Here is a 27,125-nt window from a genome sequence, read left to right as displayed (position 1 = left end):
ATCCTATCAGCTACCTGACCAAATATTTTCAAGGTCATGAAAAACAAGGAAAGACTGAGAAATTATCATAGATCAGAGGAGATGAAGAAGACATGACATCTAAATGCAATATGATAAACTGATTTCTATCTTGTAATGAAAAAGAGGACATTAGTAGAAAACCTATGAAATGTGAATAAATTCTAGAGTTTAATTAATAGTAGTGACCAATATCAATCTTAGTTGTAACCAATGTACCATGGTAATATAAGATGTTAAAATTGAGGGAGACTAGGTAAAGGGTATGCTCTCTGTACTGTTTTTGCAACTTTTTAGTGAATCTAAAATTATTCCAAAATAAAACGCTTGCTTGAAAAAATATATTTACTGTTCATATATGCTGTTGCCATGGAATGAATATAATCTTTTCATGACTTAACTCAAAGTAATATAGAATAAAGGTAAGTACTTCTTAGCACATCAGCAAATAAGCAATACCTTTTATGGACTCTTTCACCTTTAAAGTGTTTCCCTAGGAAGTTTCAAGTTGTTAGTTTCTGCTGCATATTAAGCAATTATTTTACATGAAAACTGTGCCTGCTAGAACAATCTTAGCTGGAGACTTGATGGTTCTTTAACCACGGGGATAGCCCACATCCTCTCAACCTTTCCACTTTCCCAAGAAATAAACTTCAAAGTGTAGCAGGACTCTATCAAAAGTGGAACTGCCGCTGGATGTGTTATCAGGATTAGCTCCAGAAGGAATAAAACTGTTTATTCCTGCATTCCGTCCCGTCCTGTCAAACTCCCCCCTAGTCTCCTTCAGCCCCTCATTTTCTCCCTGGCTTTGATCTGTCGGCATCCTGACATACTTGCTCCTATTCTTTGTCTTGTTTCCCTGGGCTTCAGTGACAAGTTCTGTGCCCTTAACTCCCACATTTATACCTCTACTCCTAAACTCCCAAGCCGTATTTCTACCTGCTAACTGGAAGACCAGGGGAACTTCATTTTATTGTCTCAAACAAAATTCATCATCTTTCTCACAAAAAATGTCACTTTCTCTTTCTGTATTTCCTTTCTCACTCAAGGGCACTACCATTGACCCACCTGGCAAGAACCTAAGAGTAACCATATGTTTTACTCTATCATACCCCCCAAAATCAGTCATAGTTCATTGAAATTCTGCAGATCTCTCTCTCTCTCTTGCACACACTGTGTTCTCTGCAGTCTTACTGCAGCTACCCTGGTTCAGACATTTATCATTTCTCCCTTGGGTTATTTTATTAGCCTCTGCTTGCCCCTTTCCCTTCATCTTCATACTAAAATTCATATGTCAGATCTTAAATGTACATTTGCTTTAGATCTTTTATGTGCCTACATACACCACTCCTTGCTTTTTGGTGAATAAAAGCATTGTTCTCTTTGTTGAGTGCCAAAGTAACTACTTACACATTCAGGTTTTGGAACAAATGCTGTGCAAGCTGAGTATCAGAGAAGGAAGCAACAAGAAGATGATGATTTCTGGGCATCAGCCTGTGCTAGTGGGGCTGTTTCCTAGAATCATTTTGAAGGAGCCTTCAAAAGAGGAATTCACATCTCTGTTTCTCCTTCTTCTTAGAGACGAGCAATCTTTTTTATAGTGCTGTGCAACAAGAGAAAATAGATAAACCCAGCGCTTTGAAGTGACTCAGGAGATGTTAGTACGGATATAAAAAGCTTACTACCTTAGAGGCTGTGGCAACCTAATCCATCCGTGCCAGAGGAGAAGCAGACTTTTTATAGGCCCCGGGACAAGGGTTAAGTTTATCTGCTTACAAGGAATCTCAATTTGATGACTCACTTGCTAGATAAAATTTCTTATTCATGCAGAGAATTACAGATTTGGTTGGTGTAGGGTTCCTCTGCAGAGTACACGCTGACCTTACGTGAAAAGGCGTGTTTTACTTTGAATTACAGCTTTGAGAACATGCAGAAACTGCAGATGGAGGAAGAAAGTGTATCTAGAGAACGTCTGTTAAGAATAATGCACATGTAATAGAACATCCTGAAACTGCTTAGTAGATTATAAAATTTATCTTTCTTATTCTATATATCTATTAGCCAGACAGACTAACATGGTGCATTACCTATGTCTGTAATTATCATTGTCCACAGTGATAATAGCATCTACATTTCTAAGAAATAATATGCTCATGACTGAAAAACTAGAATGATGTTACTGCTCATTACAGGGCTGTACATGTCAGGTCAATGTATTTTTAGTTGGTTAATTAGGTAGTCAAGAGAAGATACATGTTTTTCTCTTCGTGTTAGGTGATAAGCCTAGGTATCTCAGGAAGTTCTGTTTAAATCAAAGGAAAAACTGGAATCCTTTAATATTCACTTTCTACCCTTCTACTCTCTGAGTCATTGGAAGTAGAAAATATCTTTGTATTTCTTTCCATGACCCTCTGCTTTCCCAGTAGCATTTCTACTTAGCATTCCATGGTCAACATACTATTCTGTAACAGCAAATGGCATAGTAAAACACAGATGCACAGAGTAGAAATAAGATGATAATAGTTTCTCTCCTGATCTACCATGTACCTTCTCCTCTGAAGATACATATGATTGTACATAATTCCAATTACGAACAGCTAGATTAAGATACCGTGAAATATTGGGAAATAGTAATATCTGAATCAAATTACATCAATTACATTTTAATTCTGTTTCTTCATCAATTCCTACTAGAGATTTTAGATGCCTATAAAATTGACCATAAAGATTCTGATTTTTTTAAAGTATCCATATAAATAAAAGAAATTATTTCAGAGAGGAAATTATTATTGTACAATAATTTTATCTCAGATTACAGATTTACTATGATGCTGATGGATATGGAATACATTTAGCAAAGTAACAAGTAGAATTGCTTATAACTTGAAGGCAAACCTGAGGATGATGAGATTGTGTACCACATATTAGCTGAAGTAAACCTACTACATTGCAAGAAATAAACTTTGAGTAATTAATGTCACTGCAGTAGCATGTTTAACATTCCCATTTGGCATTATAAAATGGTCCAGTGCATATCTAGAAACCAGAGTGTTAATGACAAAGTGCAAAATTTGCAATCAGAATGCTCTCTATTCTCACAGAAGGTGGAGAGGGGATAATTAACATAAACTATTTATATTGCACCAGATTGCTAAACCTAAGGATTGCACTACAACAAGCCTGACAGCCACTTATTATAACTGGTCAATAAAAAATGAAGAGAGTTTTATACCACTAAACTTTGGCAAAATGATACACCAAAAGTACTGCAAATTGCTGATTCTAATTTATGCAGGCATGGAAACCAAGAGTTTCATGTATCATTTTAGACAAGAATATGCAACTAAGACTTATTTTATGGCTGAAGCTAAGCAAGAAATATTGTTGGTTGAAAAAAAATCATGATAATGCCAGATAGGATAGTTGCTATTAAAAAATAATCAGAAACACAGAAGTACTAATCTTCTAGGACCAAAGCATCTTTTTACCAAAGCCAATTTGTTTCCAAAGAGATTTGGAAAATTTTTTTGTCTTTTCCCAGCTTAGTGGTAGTGGGACTGACTGAAGAAAGAGGATATGGATTCTGGGTCTTCATAACCCAGTTTCCACAGAAGTGGGAAAAGTGGCTGTTTAGTGTCCTTTCCAACAGTCAACTGTCGGAATAGGGCATCCAATATGTTAGAAAATTTTTAGCCAGAGTAAAAAATACCTGGTAGTTTTTGAGTAGGATTCCAAGAATACATTTTTTAATTTTTTCATTTGAATACCAAGGAATAATTTAGCTTCTGTGGGCAAAATTTATATAATACAAATTATAATATGCTTTTAAAGTCTATTTCCAAATAGTCGATTGTTTCTGAATATGATATAAATCATACTTTTATTTTTCACTTTACACTAAATACCTACTGTGTTAGAGATGCTATGCTAGGTATTATGAGCATTCTAAACCACATAAAATGTATCTTTCCATTTCACATATCCCCTATAATTCAAAAGGGAATAGTTGAATTTCTTATCCCTAGGAATATTGTCATATCTTGACACTGTGAGAGGTTTAGACCATAATTATCTCCAGTAGATTTTACAATATCCATGCTATTTATTTATGCAGACCTCGTTTTATGTAATTTTACTCATAAATGTTTTCCTTACTCTTCTTAAAGAATTTAATTTTCAGCAGAAGTTAGTTGAATAAAATCATGTAAAAAAATCCAGGAGGTGTGTTTTATTTATCCTGTTCAACTCTCCTTATTACTTTCTTCCTGATATAGAGAAATGTAAATGCATATACATTTATTCTTACTATCCCTTGACAAATTTACATGGAGAGGAAAAATAGCACATTTTCATATTTTTATAGATGTAGTACTGTGTTTTTTGTTTATTTGGAAAAAATGTCCCATATCCAGGGATCTCATTGATTTGGCTTGAGAACCCATGGTCCAGTTCATCAAGGGGATATTAGGTCTCAAGATAGCATTGTGAGAAAAGACAGCACTATTATTATAACCAGGCTTGAAATGTCTAACTGAAAGATTCAAACCTTGCCCAGGGTAAATCAAAAAAGCATCTCATTATTCTGGGAGTGAACGCAGTCATTGTCCATTACACTCTTTTGACTGGAGTACCTGAAATTAAAGTGCTTTCAGGGATTCTTCAAAGCAACCTGAGGCTAAACAAAGAAAAACACATCGATGTCTAAACAGTGTGTGCAGTAAGAGTTCTAAGGAAGGAGAAATGTCACAGCAGTCATCAGAGTTACGTTGTTTGGGATTAACATATGAAGAATCTATAATCTCTAGAAAAGAAATTTGACTTTTGGCCTATAGGCAATGGTAATCCATTAAAGACTTTTGAACAGAAAATCATAAGATAATGTGGGAAAATAATGTCATGGTTGTATGCAAGCTGAATCAAAGGATGGAAATCCTAATGACAGTAATAAAAGAACCAATTACAATGTTCTTTGAAGAATAACACTTTAGTCATTTTTCTCCATCATGAATTTGAGAGAGGAACAGGGTGTTAGAAATTAGCCTTAAAGTATATACTCGGTGATGGTTGGTTTTCTTTTGTGCCAAAATTGAAGCCTCAAAACTGTAACTGTTCAGCTAACAAATATCTATTATATTAATATATGTGCCAGCCACTCTGCTACGTATTACAGACTGAGAACTACAATCTGAACGAGACCTAGTTTCTGGCTCTAAGAATATACTGTCTTTTGGGTGAACGCCCTTATAATCAGATCGCCCTGGTACGTTGTCAATAGTAGTACAGTAGAAGTCTGATAGGATGGGTGAAAAGCCCATTGGAAATAGACCTTTTCCACCAGTGGAGTGTTCAAAGACTTTCTCCTAGTGGAGGTGCTGACTTGAGTGAGCCTCAAAATATTATGTGGGCTCAGCAGAATAAGGGAAATGTTTATTTTGAGTATTCAGAGTTAAAGGTAAAACTCTTAGGTCCAGGATGTCAAAGAGTAGACAATATTGAGAGAAAGGAGTAATCACACATACACACTTGGTTAGTACAATATTTATTTTTGTTTCCTTTAACAAGCTAGAAGAGAATAAATCAATGGGGACACCGGCCCCCACCACCTTGCCACCCACACACAACCTTACTGGGATTGGTCAGTCTTGCCTGGCTGCTTCCACCACTGGTTCCCATCCAGTGTGTCAGGGGCCTCTGCCAGCAAGACTTTCTTCTTTTACTTTCACAAAGACCTTGGAGTCCCCTCAGCTGAGACATCCAGTGGCATCAATGCTAGAGGGTTAATGAGGCTATAATCTCCCTGGGCTTTTAGGCTGAAACTTTTTACCAGGGCATTATGGTTTGTAGCAAACAGGTGTCTTAACATAGATCCTGATCATTGTTTCTCAAATGCAAAGAAACTTATATATATTGCTCACTTTTCAGGTATAATCATGTCCCTCCTCTTCCTTTTTTTTTTTTTTTTTTTTACTTTTTTCTAAAATAGCATGTTTGAAAAAAAAAGTTTTATATAAATATATGCTATGAACTGAAGGTTTTTATTTCCTCCTCAAAGCCCCCAAATTCATATGTTGAAATTCTACCCCTCAATGTGGTGTTATTAGAAAGTGGGGCCTTTGGAAGGTAATTAGGTTATGGGGATGGAGCTCTCATGAATGGGATTAGCCCTTATAAAAAGAAAAAGAATTTTCTTTCTCTCTCTCTGTCCTCCCCCATGTGAGTGTACAAGGAGTAGATGGCCATCTGCAAACCAGGAAGAAGGTCCTCAGCAGAAATGAATCTGCTGACCCCTTGATCTTGGACTTCCCAACCTCCAGTACTGTGAGAAATAAATGTTGTTTAAGCTACCTAGTCTATAGTAATTTGTCAGAGCAGACAACATGCCTATGATATTTCTTAATAACAATAGGTTAACAGTTTGACAAAGTAGGATGAACACACTCTGTCCAAACAAGTTCATTTTTTTTTAGATGGTAATGGTAGTAGCCATCCTTTGGAAATACATTAATGACACCCTTTACAAAGGAACAAGGGCAAGGTGGTGGTCCAAGCACTAAGGTTTGAAATCTTGTGTTTTCTGAGAATGGAGTTCCATCCTCCCTTGGTATCGGTGGGGGATTGGTTCCAGGACCTCCCGTGAATACCAAACTCTGCGGGTACAGTAGGTAAGAAGGCCATGCAAAAGGCCATTGGGTTTAACCACGTGAAAATTATGTGCCTGAATTAAGGCCGCAGTAGGGAGGATGGAGTAAGAATTATTCGAGAAAAATCCTGAATTTTCTTGGACTTCTTATCTGTGAATGGAAACCTCATAGTTTTGCCATTGCAAGAGGCATGATTTCTTCCTCACCCAAATAGGATTACATTTAAACTGAGCCTTACATGAAAATGTAGCCTGGTTGAAATTGAAACAGAATTCCTGTAGTAGTATTTTCACAGCCTGCTGGGATCCAACAAGGCATATCCTGTGTTTGTCAGTGTAGCTTATCTCAGTACCATAAAATCTGAGGTCTTTAATTTCTTTGGTTCCTCATTGTACTGCCTTCACATCAATCACTAGAATTATTTCATACGCTTATTATAGCATGTGTTGATATTGCTGTTTTTGTTGTTTTCTTCTATCTTGACTCCACTCTTTCCTCCATGTTATCTTGACTCCACTCTTTCCTCCATGTTCTGCATTGGCTTTACCATCTTTGAATTTTAGGATAAAACAGTTGGACCAGAGAATTTCATTATTCTATTGAGGCCTCACTGTAGTATAGTTGCAGATCTTCAAAAGTTAAAGGGAGCTTGTCACGCATAATGTCTATTTTTTTATACCCTAGTATATAATTTTGTTAAGTTGGCTGTGCTAATGCTAGTTATAACTCTCAATCAGTAGGGAAAACACACATCTTGGTTTACATGAGAAGGTCCAAGTTTATGCCTGTATTCATGCTGTAATTGTTTATAATATCCCTTTTTACTTCCCAAAATGTCTTAGTTTGTGCATTAAATTGTGTGATCACCCTATCTATTAGGGAGAGCCACAAAGAAACTGTCCATTTATGCATCCCCAGAATTCAATTTATGGAAAATAAATGTAATTAAAATGTGCTGACAGACACTGTCCCTGCTGTAGACTTTATGCAGCCTGTCTCCAAGTCTTTTTAAGGACAAATGGAGAAAAACCTGTTATCTGTTTACTTGAAGATTTTTGCTGCTGTACTGTAATAGAAAAATGAAATTGCTTCTCCTTTTTGGTGTTGTATATCCTTTAGCCAGTCTTGTCATGATTCTGTTAAGGTAAAAAATGCAAAGCTAAGGTTTTCATTTATTTTCTGAACAAAATGGGCACAATTATTATTTAACTTATTACAGTAGAAACCAGAGAGCCATATATGGACTATAAGTAGTGAAAGGAATCTTGAAAAATACCTTGGTGAATTTAGTCTATCCCTTACCTTGATAGATGAGGAGCCCTGAGTCACAAGGAGGCCATGTAACTTCTACATGTTTACACAGTGATTTAAACCGTAGGCAATACTGTAGTCAGATCTCCAATGTATTAATCCAGGGTTTCAAGGTTCTTTTTGCTAGATATGATTGCATGTGAAAAGCCAAAGGCAACCCTTACTCCCACCCCATTTTCCATTGCTAACAAGAAAGATCTCTGTAAAATATCCTGACTTGAGGGCAAGAAATATGCAGAAATCAATCAGAATTTGATTTTATACAAATAACATATTAAAAATATGGCATAATAAGTCTGTGCTTAGTACTTGTATGTGTGCACAAGTATATTATTTTTAGTTTTTTATTTGATGATAATTGTATATGTTTATGGGGTAGAAAGCAGGTATACATTGTGGATTGATTAAATCAGGTTAATTATCATGCCCATCACCCCAAATATTTGTCATCACTTTGTGGTAAGAATATTTTAAAATCCTGTCCTTTATCTATTTCGAAATATACATTCTTAGCTGTAGTTGTTTTTAATAACTTTGCCTTTTGATGTTTACACTAAAGATATATTTGATTTACCCACTGCCATTACAATATTAGAGCATTTTGGATTTGACAGCCTACTTACTGTTTTACTTTTTGTTAATGTTTTCTTTTATATGTTTTTGTTTTACTAATTAGCGACCTCTTCCTTCTGCTTAAAGAACTCCCTTTAGCATTATAAGGCAAGTCTGGTGGTGATAAACTCTGTTTTTGTTTGAGAAAGTCTTTACAACTTCCTCATTTTTAGAAGACAAGATTGCTTGCTGTGGTATTCTTTGTTGGTGGAGCTTTTTTTGTTTTGTTTGTTTTTCTTTCAGGATTTTGAATATATCATCCAACTCCCTTCTGGCCGGTAACAGTTCAGTTGAGAAATCGCTGATAATCCTACGTAGTCTCCTTCATATGTGACAATTCATTTTTCCCTTGCTGCTTTTAATGCTCTCTCTTTGTCTTTAACGTTTGACAATTGACGATGTGTCTTGGTGTGAGTCTTTTGGGATTCATGTGATTTGGTTTCTTTGGGACTTCCTGGATCTGGCTTTCTATTTCCTTCCTCAGGCTCAGGAAGTTTTCTGCTGTTACGTCTCTGGATATGTTTTCTGTCCCTTTTTCAATTTTCTCCATTGCGTACACTGGTAATGAGTAACTTGTTACACGTGATGGTGTCCCATAAATCTCTTAAGCTATCTTTACTCTTTTTCATTTGTGAGATATTGATGATGGATCAAGTAATATAAGGATTGTGAATTGACCACTGTGTTTTGCAATGTAGATGCCATGAATAATCATGTTTAACGAGTGATAAGGGCTAGGAAACTTATCTCTTGTCTGTCTTTCTACACTGATCACTTGCTGTCTTCTAACTCTCGCCTTGCCTCCTTACAGTTAATTCTTAACACACTCAGCATGGTGACTTTTTAAAATATATAGATCATATCTCTCCTCTACTCAAAATGGCTCCTCATTTAATCCCAATAGAAGGCAAGGGCTTTATAATGAATGACTTAACAAAGCTCTATATAAATCTAACTCATATTTTATTTTGATTTTTTCCCTACTCCTCCCACTTAATCTCTCATTTTGTTCTAGACACTAACCTCCTGAAACTCTCTGACATGGTCTTGGGTTATGTAACTTCTTCATGGCTTTCCTATAGTCTGTTTTCTAAAAGATCACCTCAACACTCACCGTTGCCCCAATTTTCCATATATGTAGCTAATTCCTTCAAGCTCTTTTGGGTCTTTGCTGCTGCTCTATTAATTTTTCAATGTAGACTACTCTAGCTATCCTCTAAAGTTGAAGCAGCCTCCCAACCAGCATTTTTGATCTCCCTTTCTCTACTCATTATTTTATTTTTTATCAAACTTATATTATCCTCCATGTGAATATCAGCTCCATGAAGGCTGGGATTTTCACCTTCTTTACTTGATATATTGTAAGTGTTTAGAATATTTCCTAGCACATGGTAAATGATCAATTGTTGAGTTTTTATTATTTGTCATTCCCTTGTAAATGAAGCTTATAAATTAATCAAATATCTATCTGGGGTAATACATGTGACACGGTAACCTTTTTCAAAAACTACTAACTCTTGGAATCCTTGCCAAGTAAGGAAATACTATTTTGTAGGAGTTAGATATTAACTCAGCCTAATAATTAGTTTTTTGCCTCTCTAATTATTTAGTCAGTTCTTCCTGAGTTTGTACATGTTCAGGGAAGCTCAGTAAATACCTGTTGTCTACTCTTGTTGTAAACTCTGTGCTAGTGGCTGTGATTCGTAGGCCTCCTCCAGAAGGAGAGAGACAAGTATGCCGGTAGTCATAACAAAGTATGGCTGGGTGATATTAGAAATATATGCACACAGGAATTTGGCTTCACTTAGAAAAGGCACCCCTGCAGTCTACAGATTGTCTATTTTAGATTGAATATCCTGTCCCAGTGGCATTATTGTCTTAAAAGACATTAATCTAGCTTGGTAAAACCTATGTAAAAATGCAGGGGTAGTATATGTCCTTTTTCTTGTATCTGTGAAGATCAGCTGTCCTAGTCACAGCCAGAACTAGAGAACTGCAAAAATCGTATGATGCCAATTCCTCCCCCACCCCACCTGCTGCTTGAATTGATCCTCTAATGTGTTTAATCAGTCTTGCTAAATACTTCCTGTAGGGAAAATGAGTAGTGATGAGAAGTAATCGTGCTCCTACTTTCTTCTGAAAAATCCAGTGATTGACTTCCAGGTATTGCTTATTCATTGCGTGAATGATGTCCCATTGTAGAAGAACGGGATTAAATCTCAGTCTTAAAGGTTATGGGATCCCTCAAGGTTTAGAGCCTAGTAATGAAAAACTGAGAACCTAAAAAAGGGATTCCAGAATCTGCATAGTGAATAAACTTTTGTCAGGCCTTGCTTCTGATGTGAATTTAGGATTATATGGATAGGAATATGGTCTGGGCTTTTTACTGGTGCCTTAAAACTTTTTCTATATTTCGTACACTTCTTCTGTTGTATTTATCTTTAGTTTCAAGCAAATTCTCATTAGTTCTTTTTAGGTCATATGTAATCTCTGGGCCTTTCCCAAATGGCCTGGAGTGTCCCTCTTAATAAATATCTCCTAAACATGAATAGAAGCCATTTACCTAACTTGATTTCCCAAACAGAATCCATTTCTTTGACAAGTCTAAGTCTAATTGCTTATCATTAATAAATTACCTCTTTCCTCTGAAGATTGACAGATGTCCCTGGCTTTGCCCATGTATTCAGAGTACATGCTTTCTAGGATGTTTGGTCTTCTGGAGCCCCAAACCTAATAATTCTTGGAGTTCTAGAAGGATCTCCAAGGAGAAGAATAGGTCCTTAGAGATGTGTGGTTTTCCTGTCTTAAAGTATTTTAGGTTTGGCATGAACTCTTTTATCCAAAGTAAAAATTCCCATTCTCACTATACTCAGCCAAGGTCAGAAATGGGAAACTCATTTCAAACTTCTTGGTTTTTCTCTGTAATTTACTTTTAGTGTTTTTATGGAACCCCATTCTGATTTACATATTCTCACAGTATAGCAGTGAATTTATTTCTTCTTTAGGCTAGTGAGTCTTTTTTTTCAATGTCTTCGTTTATTTGTTCATCAAACTCTTGAGCACTTGGTTTGCGAGGCACTATGCAAAAATACCAGGCTATAACCACTGAACCAGAGAAACACAGCCTTTGGCTTCATGGATCTTATAGCACTTATTATTCCTATAGGTTCTATCAGTGCTTGGGTACCAGGTTATTTTTCTAAAATTATGCCATCTTCATGGACTATATATTATCTAAGCTTTTTAAAAATCAAAGGTAACTTTTAAAACCTAAAAACCAAACGCTCCCTATTTTTAAACAATTTCTATTTTATAACAGATAGAATGAATGTTACTGTCAGTTTTTACTGTATGTAAGGTTTTCTTATAATATTTTAATTAAGTTCTTCCATCCTTCCTCTTTTATAATTGATGTATCGGCTTTGACTATGCTGATAATTATAAATCAGAGAAGACTTCCACGTGAAAGGAACACATAAGTGGAGTTTTAAAGGAAGAGTTGGCTAGTTTTCTGGGTGAATAGGCAAATGGAAAAAACTCAGAATATGTACTCAAAAGAGTTGGTCTTGACACCTGGCCTTGCTGCTGCCCAGCTGTGTGTCATTGAACAAGTAACTTAATGTCTTTATCTGAAGAACAGGAATGATGCATTTTCTTTATTGCTCATCAAATAAACTACAGTATTGAAAGCTCTATTTAGGTGTTTGATGCTATTTAATTACTTAAAATTCTTTAAATATGTGACCCCCGGTTTTACCTTTGCCTTGCTTAGGTTGACGTGATCGTGACGCTCGGGGGCCTCGCGGGGCGCTTTGACCAGATTATGGCATCTGTGAACACCCTGTTCCAAGCTACTCGCATCACTCCTTCGCCAATTATAATGATCCAAGAGGGATCTCTCATCTACCTGCTCCAACCAGTAAGTGAAAAGTAAATACAACGTGAGCACTTCACTTCTCAAAACCTCTAACCTTTGAGTAGACTCAAAGAAAACACTCCCTGCTTGTGTGTTTGGTCTCTGAATGAGGCTGGCCAGGTGTGCTTGCTGGGGGCTACTTTAGTTTTCTGCCCCAGGTCACTAACCAGCAAACATGTGGGCGAGAAGCCCCAAAGTTTTCATTTTCTTGTGCCCAGGAAAAAAGAGAAAACCTTGTAACTTTGAATTAAATTGACTTAGAATTAAGTTTAGTGCTTTTGCATTTTGAGCAGCTGATTGTGAATGGCACTTGAGAGAAACCTCAACAGGGGAAACAAAAGGCTTGCAAATATTTCTAATGAAAATCTCATATATTTTGAGTGTCGTCGTTATAATTGGAAACTGGATTTGATTTTGTGAAGCACTTTAAAAAATCTTTAGCTTTGACTATTCATAAGTTGTCTGATTATTAATTTCACTGCCTCAGAATAAATTGCTAGTGATAATGTCATTTATTTCCAATGACAAATATTGAGGAAATTTTCTATCAATGTAGTACATTGAACAGAATGCTTAATAAATAAATTTTATAAGATTGGTGGATTTCAGTTTAAAAAATAATTATTTGGTAACATTTTTTTTAAGACAGTAGGCAATTGTTTTACTTTTTGTCTCTCGGTGTAGTGTGCTACTACTTACAGTTTTGCTTTTACCCTGTCTGATGTCCACTATCTGTGGCATGTCATTACTAAAAATTATTGTTTGGTTAATATGGCAAATTTCATGACTGCTTACCATTGTTGAGCCAGTTTTGCATTTTTTTCCTGGCTCTTTGCATTTTCTGGCCTTGTTTATTCCACTTGTACAAGAGGAGCAGAAGAATTCAGATTTCAAAGTCCATGCTATTCATTTATTTGGTCATCAAACAGCTATGCAGTGCCTGCTCCCTATCTCTTGCACTGCTCTCCAGTTTATGCCCAATGAAGGAGACATTTATAAAAAATGTAATCGCAATGCAATGTTAAAAGATTAGTGCCTAAAGATGACGAAAGAATAAATAATCTAAGTGTTATAGGGAAAGTCTCTGCAGAGGCACTCACATGTTATTCACTCAATTAATTCAACAACTATTTACTGAGTACCTGCTGTATGCCAGACTCTTTTCTATGGATACATCAGTAAAAAAAGAAAGAGAGAGAAAGAGAGAGAGAGAAAGAGAGACAAAAACACTTGCCTTCATGAAACATGTCTCCCATTGAACTTACATTCCGACAAAATCTTCAAGGACAAGTAGATGTTTGTTATTGGAGATGATGGGAAAATCATTCAAGCCAGTAGGAGCCAGTAAAGAAACATAGAGGTGCAGGATGTATCATAGAATCGTCAGGGAGTTCTGTGCAGCTAAAATATAGAATATAGTATAGAAAAATGTTAGAAGACAAGAACTTCCCAAGACCTATGGCAAAAGAGTTCACACTCCTTTGTGTGGAATTTAAGGCTCTTCACAATCAGTATTGCAATTAGTTTTCTAGTCTTAAAAGATTTCAGTTAGTGGTGTGACATGCATGGATATGCTTCTTAGATTTCTTATTTGTTAAACAACAATTTCTGAAGTTTTAAAACTTTCTACCATCGTGAAGCATTAAGCTTTGTTATATTGTATTGAATTGATGGTATGTTAACTAAAGCTGTCGTAACTGTCCCTGTGTAGATAATATGTTTAATAGATTATTAGTTAAAGAGGTAGTGCAGTCATTTTTTTTAAAAGTGTAATTGTAAGATTATCTAATAGAAAAATCCACATCTAACAAAATGACTTTTGCTCTTAAGATCTTTTCATTGTTTTTGGTATCCTGCATCTTCACTGTAATTGGTATAATTGTGAACTTTCCAGAATTCGTTCAGCTTGGGATTCATTGGATTTCCTCCATCCCATGCATTACTATCTGTCATCAGTTCTGGAAAACTTCCAATCATTATGATGTCAAATATTGCCCTTAGCACTTTCTCCTTTCTTCTGCACCTCCAATTAAATGCATATACGATCCACTATTTGTATCATACATATCTCAGAACTTTTCTCTCGTATTTTCTATGTCTCAGTCACTCTGGGCTGTATTCTGAAGTGCTTTATCACCTCTGTACTCTACTTCCCTGTCCCACTTCAGCTGTGTCTGTTCTGCCACCCACTGCGTTTTTAATTGCTGCCACAATGGTTCTTTTCTTGTATGCTTGCCCTTTACTCACATTTTCAAGGTTCTTTCTTAAAACATAATTATCAAACTTATTTTATATTCTAGAATAATTCTAATGTAAGTCAACTGTCTCTTATGTTGACTTTTTCTTTTCTATTTCATAACCTCAATTTCTTCTGTGGTTTATGAGTTTGGGCCATGACCTCACATTTCTGAGAATGTTGCCTGTCGGAATTATTTGAGACGTGGGTTAAAAAGTAAGCCCAAGGAGAATTTGTATTTGCTGTTGCCAGGCTCCTAGCCCAGTTCTGTGGGGGCATTAACAACTTAGAACATTTTGTTTGAGGCTTTTTTGGACCATGTTGGCAGTATAAATCAAGAATGCATAATGATACTGCTGGGAATTTGACACCTGGTTGCAAATGCTCAAGGGAGATTTTTTTCCCTCTTCTCAGCTATGGAGTGCCAAGGTTTGTTCGGGCAGTTTTCCTAGCAGTCCAAGGGGAGTGTTGTTTCTATTCATGTTGATATTTAGGATCTCTGCTTTGTATGGTGCAGCCTCCTTTCAGATTTCCACCTTGGGCAGGCCTTGGGCTTTGTCTCCTTGTGACCTTCAATACTAGGAGGCCTTAGCAACTGAAGCCCAAGTTCATCCTATTTGGTAAACACCCTTAAGATGAAAGTTCACTTTGGTCTTCTTTTTATGTCAAAGCTTAGTTTTTGGCTTTTGAGCAGTATTTTTAAATTTTTTCACAGATGTTTTGACACATTTTAAAAGATTATCTTAATTTTCTTCTAGAATTTTTTATTGTCTTCACTTTGTCAGGCCAATAATCTACAATACTGCCTCTGCAAGTTGGTACTTACCCTGTCTATGTTGCAGTAATAATTAACCTCAAATCTGAGAGGCTTACCAGAGATTAAGTTTATTAAGTTTTTTTCTCGTTAATGGGAAATGTGGTTTGGGTAGCACCCTCCGTTTAATATCTTAGCCAACTGGAACACATTGCTACAGCAGGGGAGAAGATTGCTAGGAAGTCACTCTGCATGTCTTCCAAGGCCAGGCCTGGGCATGACCTGTGTCACCCTTTGGTGAGAATGCAAGTTATGCTATCCCAGTCCAGCTGCAAGGAAATCTAGGAAACGAAGCCTGTGGGCCCAGGAAGAGGAAACACTGTTACACAGAACACTGTCGCTCTGCAACTGCCAGAAACTGGAGTCTTCAAAGAAATTCTAGAATCATGACCCTACATAATTTATAGGGATATATAACATACAATGTGTTAGGTTTTAGTCATTTACTAAAGCAGAACCCACAGTTATCCAGGCATAATAATCATGTTAAATGTATCTGCATAGCTTACATCCCCAAACATAATGCCCTGTAAATTCTATTGTAATTTTGTGGTTTTTTTGCTTTTTTTTGAAATTAATTATATATACTTTATTTAACCCGATACATCCAATGTATTATTTCAACATATATTAATAATATAAAAATTATTAGTGAGATATTTTACATTCTCTTTGTGGGGTGCTAAATCTTCAAAATTCAATATGTATTATATACTTACAGCACATGTCAGTTTGGACTATCCACATTTTCAGTACTCAACAGCCACATACAGCTTATGGCTACCACACTGGACAGCTCAAAGATCTAGCCCTTGCCCACCTCTCTAACCCCACCTCATGATATTTTTCTCCTTCAATAACAAGGATTCAGACTCAGTGTCATTTTTTAGTTTCTTAGGCACATACAGCTGCTTTTCACCTCAAGGCCTTTCCACATGTTGTTCCTTGTGCCTAGAACAGTTCTCTGCACTCTTCACATAAGCAGCTTCTCAATTTTTCATGTAATCTTAAATGTCACGTGCCCAAAAAGGCCTTCACCAACCATCCTACACAAGGTTGGGTAACCCTTATCAGAATATCTTGTTATTTCTTCAGAGCACAGCCCGTGTAATTATTCATTCACTTGTTTTCTTGTCCGCCTCCCCCATCTCTAATTTTGGTTTCGTGTCATGGAAACAACCAGAACATCACCTTATCCTAAAGAAATAATTATTACATATAGTGCGGTGTAGAAAGTTCACATGACATCACACCCCTGTCCCTCAAATAAAGGATGACAGCAGGGTTCGGGCTTCCACCTGTGGGGTTAACAGTGCAGCCTTTCTCCCCTTTGCCTGTGTACTCCAGGGACATCTTATTTTCTAGAGACACAGCCTCGTGTCATTTTTTGTCATCTGCTTTTTTTTTTTTTAATCACTTTTAGTAAGAGAATAGCAAGATAATTAATAATTCAAATGCAAGGGTCAAAATGAGTATGGTTGGGAGTTTAAGGTCTAAGTGGATCTCCATAGTTTTTTTTAAAGAGTTTTAATTGTACACTTAAAACTATGATTAATACTAAATGCCATAATAAATTCTTGAACAGAAGCATTCTACATCCTAGAAATGAGACTTGCACCGTTGGGACTGAACTGGCTTTGTCAGGTGTTTTTCCATGTAACTGCGTGTTACATGTTACCTGTGCACTAGAGCAAGGGTCCTTAAACTTTTTAAACAGGGGCCAGTTCACCGTCCCTCAGACCACTGGAGGGCTGGACTATAGTTTAAAAAAAACTATGAACAAATTCCTATGCACACTGCACATATCTTATTTTGAAGTAAAAAAACAAACGGGCAAAAACACCCGCATGTGGCCCATGGGCCGTAGTTTGAGGACGCCTGCGCTAGAGTGTGCATATACATTAGGTACACTGCATTTCCTCTTTCATGGGGTTAATGGACTAAGGTGCAAATGATAACCTCTTAAAACAGGTCATAGTCCATATGCTGGTAATTACCTATAAGCAATGTATAACTGAGGGCTGGCTGCTGTGTGCATGTGTATGTATAAATAAATAAATATATATATATATATTTTTTTTATTCCATGACATAATTTTCAAATACAATAAGCCCACCTAAATTAAAGAAAAATGACTTTTTGAGTTTTTCTAAACTATAACAAAATCTACATGTACCAATCTTTTTTATCATATAAGCAAATTAAATGATTTTACCATTGAGCTTTGCAAACATCCCTTAAAAGTGAGAAAATTCAATATAAATGTTAATTATTATAAGTATTAGATTTGAGAACAGCATCTTCTAGAATTTGTTTTACGATTATAGATTGTCTGAAATCAAAGATAGTAGCAGGAAGAATAATAAGACATCTCATGGGAACTATTGGGCTAATAAATTTTTTAATGTCATAACTTGGTGAGAGAACTACCGTTGTATCTGCTATACTAATGTTAATTGGCTAGGATAGCCCTAGACCCTGGAACTAAAATGTGCTTCTCTTGATCCTTTTTAAAAAGCCTATCCTTAGATCACCTTAGTATTTCTGTGATGTTCTGTGTTTCCTTTAGAAGAGTCTACATGTGAGGCCCTCATGAGACTAGGTTGTATAAATAAGTTATCACCTTCCATTCATTAGCATTATTTTAGTCATTTGGGACTGACCTATATGTCTAGTAGCAATTCACTTAAGGCGTTTAATTTGTTCTAATCTAAAATCTACATTCTCTTTTCAATCCCTTTCTGTGATTTACATTTGTTAATTATAAATTGGATTTTAAAACAAGAATACATTACATTGGAACTAATTGATCAACACTATATACACATATGGAAATAACATTCATCGGAAATCACACAGGTGAGAGGGGATAGGAGGGGATGGGTAAATTTGCACCTAACGGGTACAATGCACACTGTCTGGGGAAGATGGGCCCACTTATAACTTTGACTCAAACTGTACAAAAACAATTTATATAACTAAAACGTTTATACTCCCATAATATTCTGAAATAAGTAAATAAAATAAAACAAGGATACAATGATGCAGTTCTAGTTCTATATGAATATGGAAAGATGTTTTTAACCGGTTGAATTTTTAGCATATAAGGTTTTTTTATGTTGTGTTTTGGTATATTTCACTTACCGTAGGTCCAGATGTCATTATGAGAGAAAACCACCGTTGGTATCATTTACTTTGAAGCAGGGTTCACTCTGCTATTTTAAAATAGAAAATTCAAAATAGTATGCGTAATAACTCCTCCCTTAAAAGTAAACATCCCTGTTTTGCATCCAATACATTACATTGTATTCTTAATAAGACATCATCGCCTTTTACGAGCAGGGGGTGTCATGAAATACAGGAGAGGCGTTCTAGGCAGGAAGCGTGGCTCATGCCAGTGACCAGTGGGCATCTTCCTGCGGAAGAGGGTCGGGCGCTCAGAGCCGTGTGTTTGTCATGCTGCCCCCGTGGGCGGTGGACAGCGCCAGGTTTCACGTACATACTTTCTCATTTTCTGGTCCTGTGCTTCTCAGGAGTACAGAAACATTAGCTTCTGTACACTGAGCATAAATTATCTTTTATCTCCAAGCTTTATGGCAGTTTGTTATACAAGTTAATAGGATTTATGACCAAGAAATGAGATGTCCAAGAGTTAATAAGGCATGCCTTTTACATTATCCTAAACCTTGCTCAGTGATGCCTATGCAAGATTCCGGTATCTGATGTAGGAAAATGGAGGCACAGAGCAGACCTCTGCCAGTTTTTATCTCACTTGAACAAACTCTAAATACGTTGTAAATATTTCTTCCTTGTTATTTTAGCCACATTTTACTGCTGCTTTTTTTTTTCCTCTCACAAGATCAATTATTTGCTGTATAAAGTCCAGATGTTTTTTTCATTATATGTTTGTAATGCTGGCAATGAATATGATAAAATACATTGATAATCTGATAGAAGCTGAATATTCATGATGTGAATTTGGCACGTGTGACGATTTCTGCTGAGCACTGAGGGCTTGGGTCAGTCTGCCCTTGGACACACATGTCCGGCACAGCCTCAGCCTCAGTGGTGATAATATCAGGGCAGTGAGTCCCAGAGCGATTTGGAGTCGGGGGACCAGAAGTTCTCAAAATTCTAGATAGCACTGACATCTCCTCAAGATTTATTATCTTATTCTAATTCCTTTTTTTTTTGGAATAAGTATTATTTTATTCTTCCCCTGTTTCTTTTACACATGTAATTTTTGTTATTGCTTGGCCTTTTAGAATTTCTAGTAGAAACTATATAGTGTCTTAGAACGATTAAATGTTAGTGTAAACAGTGTCAAGCCTTAGAAATTATTTGTTAGGTGAGCAGTTGCAGAGACATGTGTGATCTCCCCAAGGTTATACGCTTTATGTCTTTGAAAGAAAACTGATGTGAAAATGAAGTAAATCTCATGACAGTCTCAAAAAAGACCAGGAGGCATTTCTTACCTAGCAATGGCCTGCTACACTGAGCCCTCCCTCCCTTCCTCTTCCAAAGGACAAATGGCTCATGCTTACCTCAGCTTGCTTCTCTGGGAAAGTTCTGCCACTCGATGCTTGATGCCCGGCCTGAATACTCTTTACCTTCAAATTGAGCTCTTGCCTTTTTCACTCCTTTCCCCTCCTTGGCTTTCCTGCTCTGCTGTGCCCTACAGCAGATTCTTCTGCACGTGGAATAGGGAAGACACACACCTTCCTTCCCTAAGCAGCCTTTTTTTTCCCTCTCTTCAAACCGAGCCCAGCTTCCTAGGGAAAATTTCTCAACGCTTATTCTCTCCTTCTGTTCTTTCCACTTTCCTTCTGTGTTCTTTTTCTCATCCGCTTTATGGCATTTGGGACAATAACACAAAAACCTATATTATTGTCATGTTAGTCTCATACATGTTAGCCGTGAAACCTTATATTTTCATATGCCATAACACAATAATATTCCAGAGCTGCATGACTCCCACTTTTCTTTTCTTTTTTTTTATTTCAGCATATTATGGGAGTACAGATTTTAAGGTTTCAATAGATGCCCATTTCCCCCCCTCACCCCACAAGTCTGAGTCTCCAGCATGACCATCCCCCAGATGGTGCACATCTCACTCATTATGTATGTATATACCCACCCCCCTCCCCCCTCCCACCTGCCCAACACCCTATTACTGTAGTACCTATGTGACCACTTAGGTGCTGCTCAGTTAATACCAATTTGCTGGTGAGTATATGTGGTGCTTGTTTTTCCATTCTTGGGAAACTTCACTTAATAGTATGGGTTCCAGCTCTAACCAGGAAAATATAAGATGTGCTATATCACCATTGTTTCTTAGAGCTGAATAGTACTCCATGGGATACATATACCACATTTTATTAATCCATTCTTGGATTGATGGGCACTTGGGCTGTTTCCACAGCCTTGCGATTATGAATTGTGCTGCTATAAACATTCGAGTGCAGGTGTCTTTTTTTGTAGAGTGTCATTGGATCTTTTGGGTAGATGCCCAGCAATGGGATTGCTGGATCAAATGGTAGATTCACTTGTATTGCTTTAAGGTATCTCCATATTGCTTTCCACAGAGGTTGAACTAGTTTGCAGTCCCACCAGCAGTGTAGGAGTGTTCCTCTCTCTCCGCATCCATGCCAGCATTTATTGTTCGGAGACTTTTTGATAAAGGCCATTCTCACTGGAGTTAAGTGATATCTCATTGTGGTTTTGATTTGCATTTCCCTGATGATTACAGATGTTGAGCATTTTTTCATATGTTTGTTGGCCATTCTTCTGTCTTCTTTAGAAAAGTTTCTGTTCAAGTCCTTTGCCCACTTTTTAATAGGGTTATATGATTTTTTCTTCCTGATTTTCGTGAGTTCTAAGTATATTCTAGTTATCAGTCCCTTATCGGATGCATAGGATGCAAAAATTTTCTCCCATTCTGTAGGTTGTCTGTTTACTTTCATGACTATTCTTTGGCTGTGCAGAAGCTTTGTAGTTTGATCATGTCCCATTTATTTATTTTTGTTGCTGCTGTGATTGCCTTTGGGGACTTCATAAACTCTATGCCCAGGCCGATGTCTAGGAGAGTGTTTCCAACTTTTTCCTCTAGAATTCTAATAGTTTCATACCTTAGGTTTAAGTCTGTTGTCCAGCGTGAGTTGATTTTTGTGAGAGATGAAAGGTGTGGGTCCTGTTTTAGCCTTCTACAGGTGGATATCCAGTTTTCCCAGCACCATTTATTGAAAAGGGATTCTTTTCCCCAGCGTATGGTTTTGTCTGCATTGTCAAAGATTAGATGGCTATATGAGGGTGGTTTTATATCAGGATTCTCAGAGCTGTTCCACTGGTCCATATTCCTATTTTTGTGCCAATACCATATTGTTTTAATTACTACAGCTTTGTAGTATAGTTTGATATCTGGCATATTAATGCCTCCCATTTTGTTTTTGTTGCCTAGAATTGCTCTTGATATTCGGGGTCTTCTTTGGTTCCATACGAAACGTAAAATTATTTTTTCTATATCTGTGAAGAATGCTGATGGGATTTTAATAGGTATTGCATTGAATCTGTAGATCAGTTTGGGTAGTATAGACATTTTAATGATGTTGAGTCTGCCGATCCACGAGCATGGTATGGATTTCCATCTGTTTACATCCTCTGCTATTTCCTCCCTCAGTGTTTCATAGTTCTCCCTGTAAAGGTCTTTTACCTCCTTGGTTAAGTATATTCCTAGGTACTTTAATTTCTTTGTTGCTATTGTGAAGGGAATTGAGTCTTTGATTTGGTTCTCAATTAGATTGTTGTTGGCATATATGAATGCCTCTGATTTCTGTGTATTGATTTTGTATCCTGAGACTTTACTAAATTCATTGATCAGTTCCAGGAGTTTCTTGGTTGAATCTTTAGGATTTTCTAAATATAATATCATATCATCAGCAAACAGTGAAAGTTTGATCTCTTCTGCCCCTATTTGGATACCTTTAATTCCACTTTCCTGTCTGATTACTGTAGCCAGGACTTCCAGCACTATGTTGAATATAAGTGAAGTTAGTGGGCAGCCTTGTCTGGTTCCAGATCTAAGTGGGAATGCTTTCAATTTTTCCCCATTCAGTATGATGTTGGCTATGGGTCTGTCATATATGGCTTGTATCATTTTTAGGTATGTCCCTTCTATGCCGATTTTCTTAAATGTTCGTATCATGAAAGGGTGTTGAATTTTGTCAAAAGCTTTTTCTGCATCTATTGAAAGAATCATGTGGTCTTTGTTTTTGCTTCTGTTGATGTGGTGAATTGCATTTATAGATTGACCTATGTTGAACCATCCCTGCATCCCTGGGATGAAGCCCACTTTGTCCTGGTGGATTATTTTTTTGATAAGTGTCTGGATTCGGTTAGCTAAGATTTTGTTGAAAATTTTTGCATCTATATTCATTAGGGATATTAGTCTGTAGTTTTCTTTTTTTGTTGCATCCTTTCCTGGTTTTGGTATCAGAGTAATATTCGCTTCATAAAAGGTGTTGGGGAGGTTTCCGTTCTTCTGGATGTTGTGGAATAGTTTCTGTAAGATAGGTACTAGTTCTTCGTTGTAAGTGTGGTAAAATTCAGGTGTGAAGCCATCTGGACCAGGACTTTTCTTTTTAGGAAGATTTTTAATTGCTGTTTCTATTTCAGCTGTTGAGATTGGTCTGTTCAGGGAATCTATTTTTTCCTGATTGAGCCTTGGGAGGCTGTGTGTTTCTAGAAATGTGTCCATTTCCTCCACATTTTCCAATTTGTGTGAATAAAGATTTTTGTAGTACTCATAAATTATATCTTGTATCTCTTTGGGATCAGTTGTGATATCTCCTTTTTTGTTCCTGATGGAGCTTATTAGAGATTTCTCTTTTCTGCTTTTCGTTAGCTTAGCCAGTGGCGTGTCAATTTTATTTTTTCAAAGAACCAACTTTTTGTTTTGTTAATCTCCTGAATAGCTTCCCTGTTTTCAATTTCGTTTAGTTCTGATTTGATCTTGTTGATTTCACTTCTTCTGCTGGGTTTGGGGCTGGTCTGTTCTTCTTTTTCCAGCTCTTTGAGTCGTTTCATTAGATTGTCTATTTGTGATCTTTTTGACTTTTGGTTATAGGCGTTTATGGAGATAAACTTTCCTCTCAGAACTGCTTTAGCTGTGTCCCAGAGGATTTGATAACTTGTCTCTCCATTGTCGTTTTCTTCATAGAATTTTCTTATTTCCATCTTGATTTTTTCATTTATGAAGTAATCATTTAGTAGGATGTTGTTTAATTTCCATGTTTTTGTGTAGAAATGTGAGTTTCTGTTAGGGTTGATTTCTACTTTTATTCCACTGTAATCTGAGAAGGCACATCGTATGATTTCTATTTTTTTTTAATTTCTTGAGATTTACTTTGTGTCCTAGGATATGGTCAATCTTAGAGAATGTCCCGTGAGCTGATGAGAAGAACGTATATTCAGTGGATTTTGGGTACAATGTCCTGTAAATGTCAGGCAGTCCCAATTGTTCTAGAGTTTTGTTTAAGTCCATTATTTTTTGTTAATTTTCTGATTGGAGGATCTGTCTCGTGAAGTCAGTGGGGTGTTGAAATCTCCAGTGATTATGGTATTGCTATAAATCAATTTGTTCAGATCCAGTAAGGTTTGCTTTATGAAACTGGGTGCACCTAAGTTGGGTGCATATATATTTAAAATTGTTATCTCTTCTTGTTGAACTTCTTGTTGAACCATTATATAACGACCCTCTTTGTCTTTCACTACTTTTGTTGGTTTAAAAACTAAATCGTCTGAAATTAGAACTGCCACACCAGCCTTCTTTTGGCTTCCACTTGCTTGGAATACTGATCTCCACCCTTTTACTTTTAGTCTATATGCATCCTTGCAGGTTAGATGTGTTTCCTGAAGACAGTATATACTTGGCCTGTATTTTCTTATCCATTCAGCCAGCCTATGTCTCTTGAGTGGAGAGTTTAAGCCATTCATGTTTTTTGAGAGAACTCATAGGTAAGGTAGATTACTGTTCATTCTGTTGAGTTGCATGTTGTTGCTTTGATTTCTCTCTTGAGCCATTGTATTATCTGGCCTTTAATTTTTGGGTTTTGGTTGTTTTTATATTCATGAGTTTCTATTATAGTGTTCCATGTGTAATACTGTTTTGAGTACTTCTTGTAGGGCTGGTCTTGTCTTGGTGAATTCTCTAAGGCTTTGCTTGTTCTGGGAATGTCTTTATTTCTCCTTCATATACGAAGCTTAGTTTTGCAGGGAATAAGATTCTAGGCTGGGCATTGTTTTGTTTCAGAAGAGTGAGAATGGGGCCCCAGTCTCTCCTTGCTTGTAAAGTCTCATTAGAGAAGTCTGCTGTTATTCGAATTGGCTTTCCCTTGTACGTTACTTGCTTCTTTCGTCTTACAGCTCTTAGAAGGGCCTCTTTAGTTGATACTTTGGTCAGTCTGATGACTGTATGATGTGACGTCTTCCTGTTTGCATTGAATCTCCCAGGGGTCCTCTGGGCTTCTTGAACTTGTATATCGAGATTTTGATCAAGGCCTGGGAAATTTTCCTCTATTATATCTTCAAACAGCTTGTCCAACCCTTGAGTGTTGTCTTCTTCCCCTTCTGGTAACCCTATGACCCTCACGTTAGGTTTCTTCACATAATCCCACATCTCTTGTAGGCTTTGCTCTTTTCTCTTGTTTCTCTGCTCTATCTCTGTGACTGAATTATTTAATTGGAATGTGTTATCTTCAATCTCTGAGATTCTTTCTTCTGTTTGATCTACCCTGTTCTTGAGATTTTCCACTGTATTTTGTAGTTCCCTGAGTTGATTCTTCATCTCCAGGAATTCGGTTAAAGTTTTCTTCAGTGTGTCGATCTCTTTAGTGAACCTTTGTTCCATATCCTGGAGGCTTTTTGTGGTTTCTTTGTGTTGGTTATTGAGCTGTTCTTGCAGGTCGGTGAGTGTTCTTGTGATCCACATACGAAATTCCTCTTCTGTCATTTTGGTTGCCAGGTTTTGGTTGTTGTCTGTTTCTAAGGGGCCGGTGCTCCTCTTTGGGGGTGTGTTTTCCATTTGTTTCTTCATGTTTCCGGAGTTCCTTTGCTGATTTCTTCCCATGTCGCTCAGTTGTTGTTTCTTTCCTTTAGGTTTTCGTTTGGGTATTCACACGTCTTTTTTAGTTTCTGAGCTGGTAGGTGGTGTTGCTCACTGGTGGCGGCTGTCGCTGGGCTGGTGTCTTCAGGTCTCTCTACCTGCTGGGGAGCCCACCAGAAGTCCGAGATGTAGTGGAGGAGAAAGAGCCGATTCACCTACCCTTCCCACTGGTCTCTGGGCTGCTCCAGCAGTCTCCTGTCTTCTGCCTTCTTAATTACACTGGTGGAGATAGATGGCAGTTACAGTAGCAGTTCCTATCTCAGCTCCACCCCCAATGCAGGGCTAGAGAGTTTGGAGCGGAAGGCCCAGCCCCAATTTACCAGAGTGTGTGGGTCGTAAAATCTCTCTGCCTTGTATTCACCAAAGGCAGCCTCCTACAAGGCTAGGCCCTGCCCAGGCAAACTCCAGGGCCTGGACACCGAGCGAAGGAGACCTGTGCAGGGAGAGGCTGTGCTGAAGCCAGCACAGTCTGCCCTTAGCCAGACCCACAGATCCCTGTCTTCTGTCTCTTTAATTACACATGTGGAGATAAGCACAGGAATGGGAACTGTTCCTATCTCAGCTCTGCCCCCGGGGTGGGGACAGAGACTTTGGAGCCAAAGGCTCGGTCACAAGACACCGGAGTGTGGTGGACATAAAGTCTCTCTGCTTTATAACCACTGAGGGCAGCCTCCTACGAGGCTAGCCCTGCCCCGGCGGGCTCGAGAGCCTGGACACAAAGCACAGGAGACCTGTGCAGGGAGAGACTGTCCTGAAGCCAGCAGGCAGGTAGCCAGGCCCTCCCATCCCAGTTTTCTGTCTCTTTAATTACACAGGTGGAGATAAGCGGTAGGAATGGGAACAGTTCCTATCTCAGCTGCGCCCCCAAGGCGGGGACAGAGACTTTGGAGCCAAAGGCTCGGCCACAAGACACCGGAGCATGGTGGGCATAAAGTCTCTCTGCCTTATAGCCACTAAGGGTAGCCTCCTATGAGGCTAGGCCCTGCCCAGGCGGGCTCCGCACTCTGGACACAGAGCGCAGGAGACCTGTTCAGGGATAGATTGTCCTGAAGCTGGCAGGCTGGCAGCCAGACCCACCATGCTCCATCTTCTGTCTCTTTAATTCCACAGGTGGAGATAAACGGCAGGAAGGGGAGCAGTTTCTATCTCGGCTCCACTCCCAAGGCGGGGATACAAACTTTGGAGCCAAAGGCCTAGCCCCAAATCCCCGGATGTGGGGGGTCGTTAAAATATCTCTGCCTTATTACCACTAAAGACAGCCTCCTACGAGGCCCGGCTCCACCCAGGCGGGCTCCACACTCTGGACACAGCGCGTGGGAGACCTGTGCAGGGAGAGACTGACCAGAAGCGGGCAGGCAGGCAGGCAGGCAGTGGGACCCACGAATCCCTGTCTTCTGTCTCCTTAATTACACAGGTG

At 37.9% G+C, this 27,125-nt stretch overlaps 1 protein-coding gene across 3 annotated transcripts in view; it reads left to right on the top strand.

The window, feature by feature from the left end:
* The window catches only part of TPK1 (thiamin pyrophosphokinase 1), a 357,684-nt gene that overhangs the window by 195,989 nt on the left and 134,570 nt on the right, over positions 1-27,125 (top strand). For all 3 annotated transcript variants that reach the window (XM_012768143.2, XM_012768142.2, XM_012768141.3), the window contains one exon: positions 12,355-12,501. In XM_012768143.2, the coding sequence (XP_012623597.1) occupies positions 12,355-12,501 (147 nt within the window). The remainder of the gene's footprint in view (positions 1-12,354; positions 12,502-27,125) is intronic.

Source organism: Microcebus murinus, chromosome 9 (assembly GCF_040939455.1).
Source record: "Microcebus murinus isolate Inina chromosome 9, M.murinus_Inina_mat1.0, whole genome shotgun sequence".
Taxonomy (NCBI): domain Eukaryota; kingdom Metazoa; phylum Chordata; class Mammalia; order Primates; family Cheirogaleidae; genus Microcebus; species Microcebus murinus.
The sequence above is the reverse complement of the archived record's forward strand: the minus strand, read 5'-3'. Positions and strand labels throughout refer to the sequence as shown.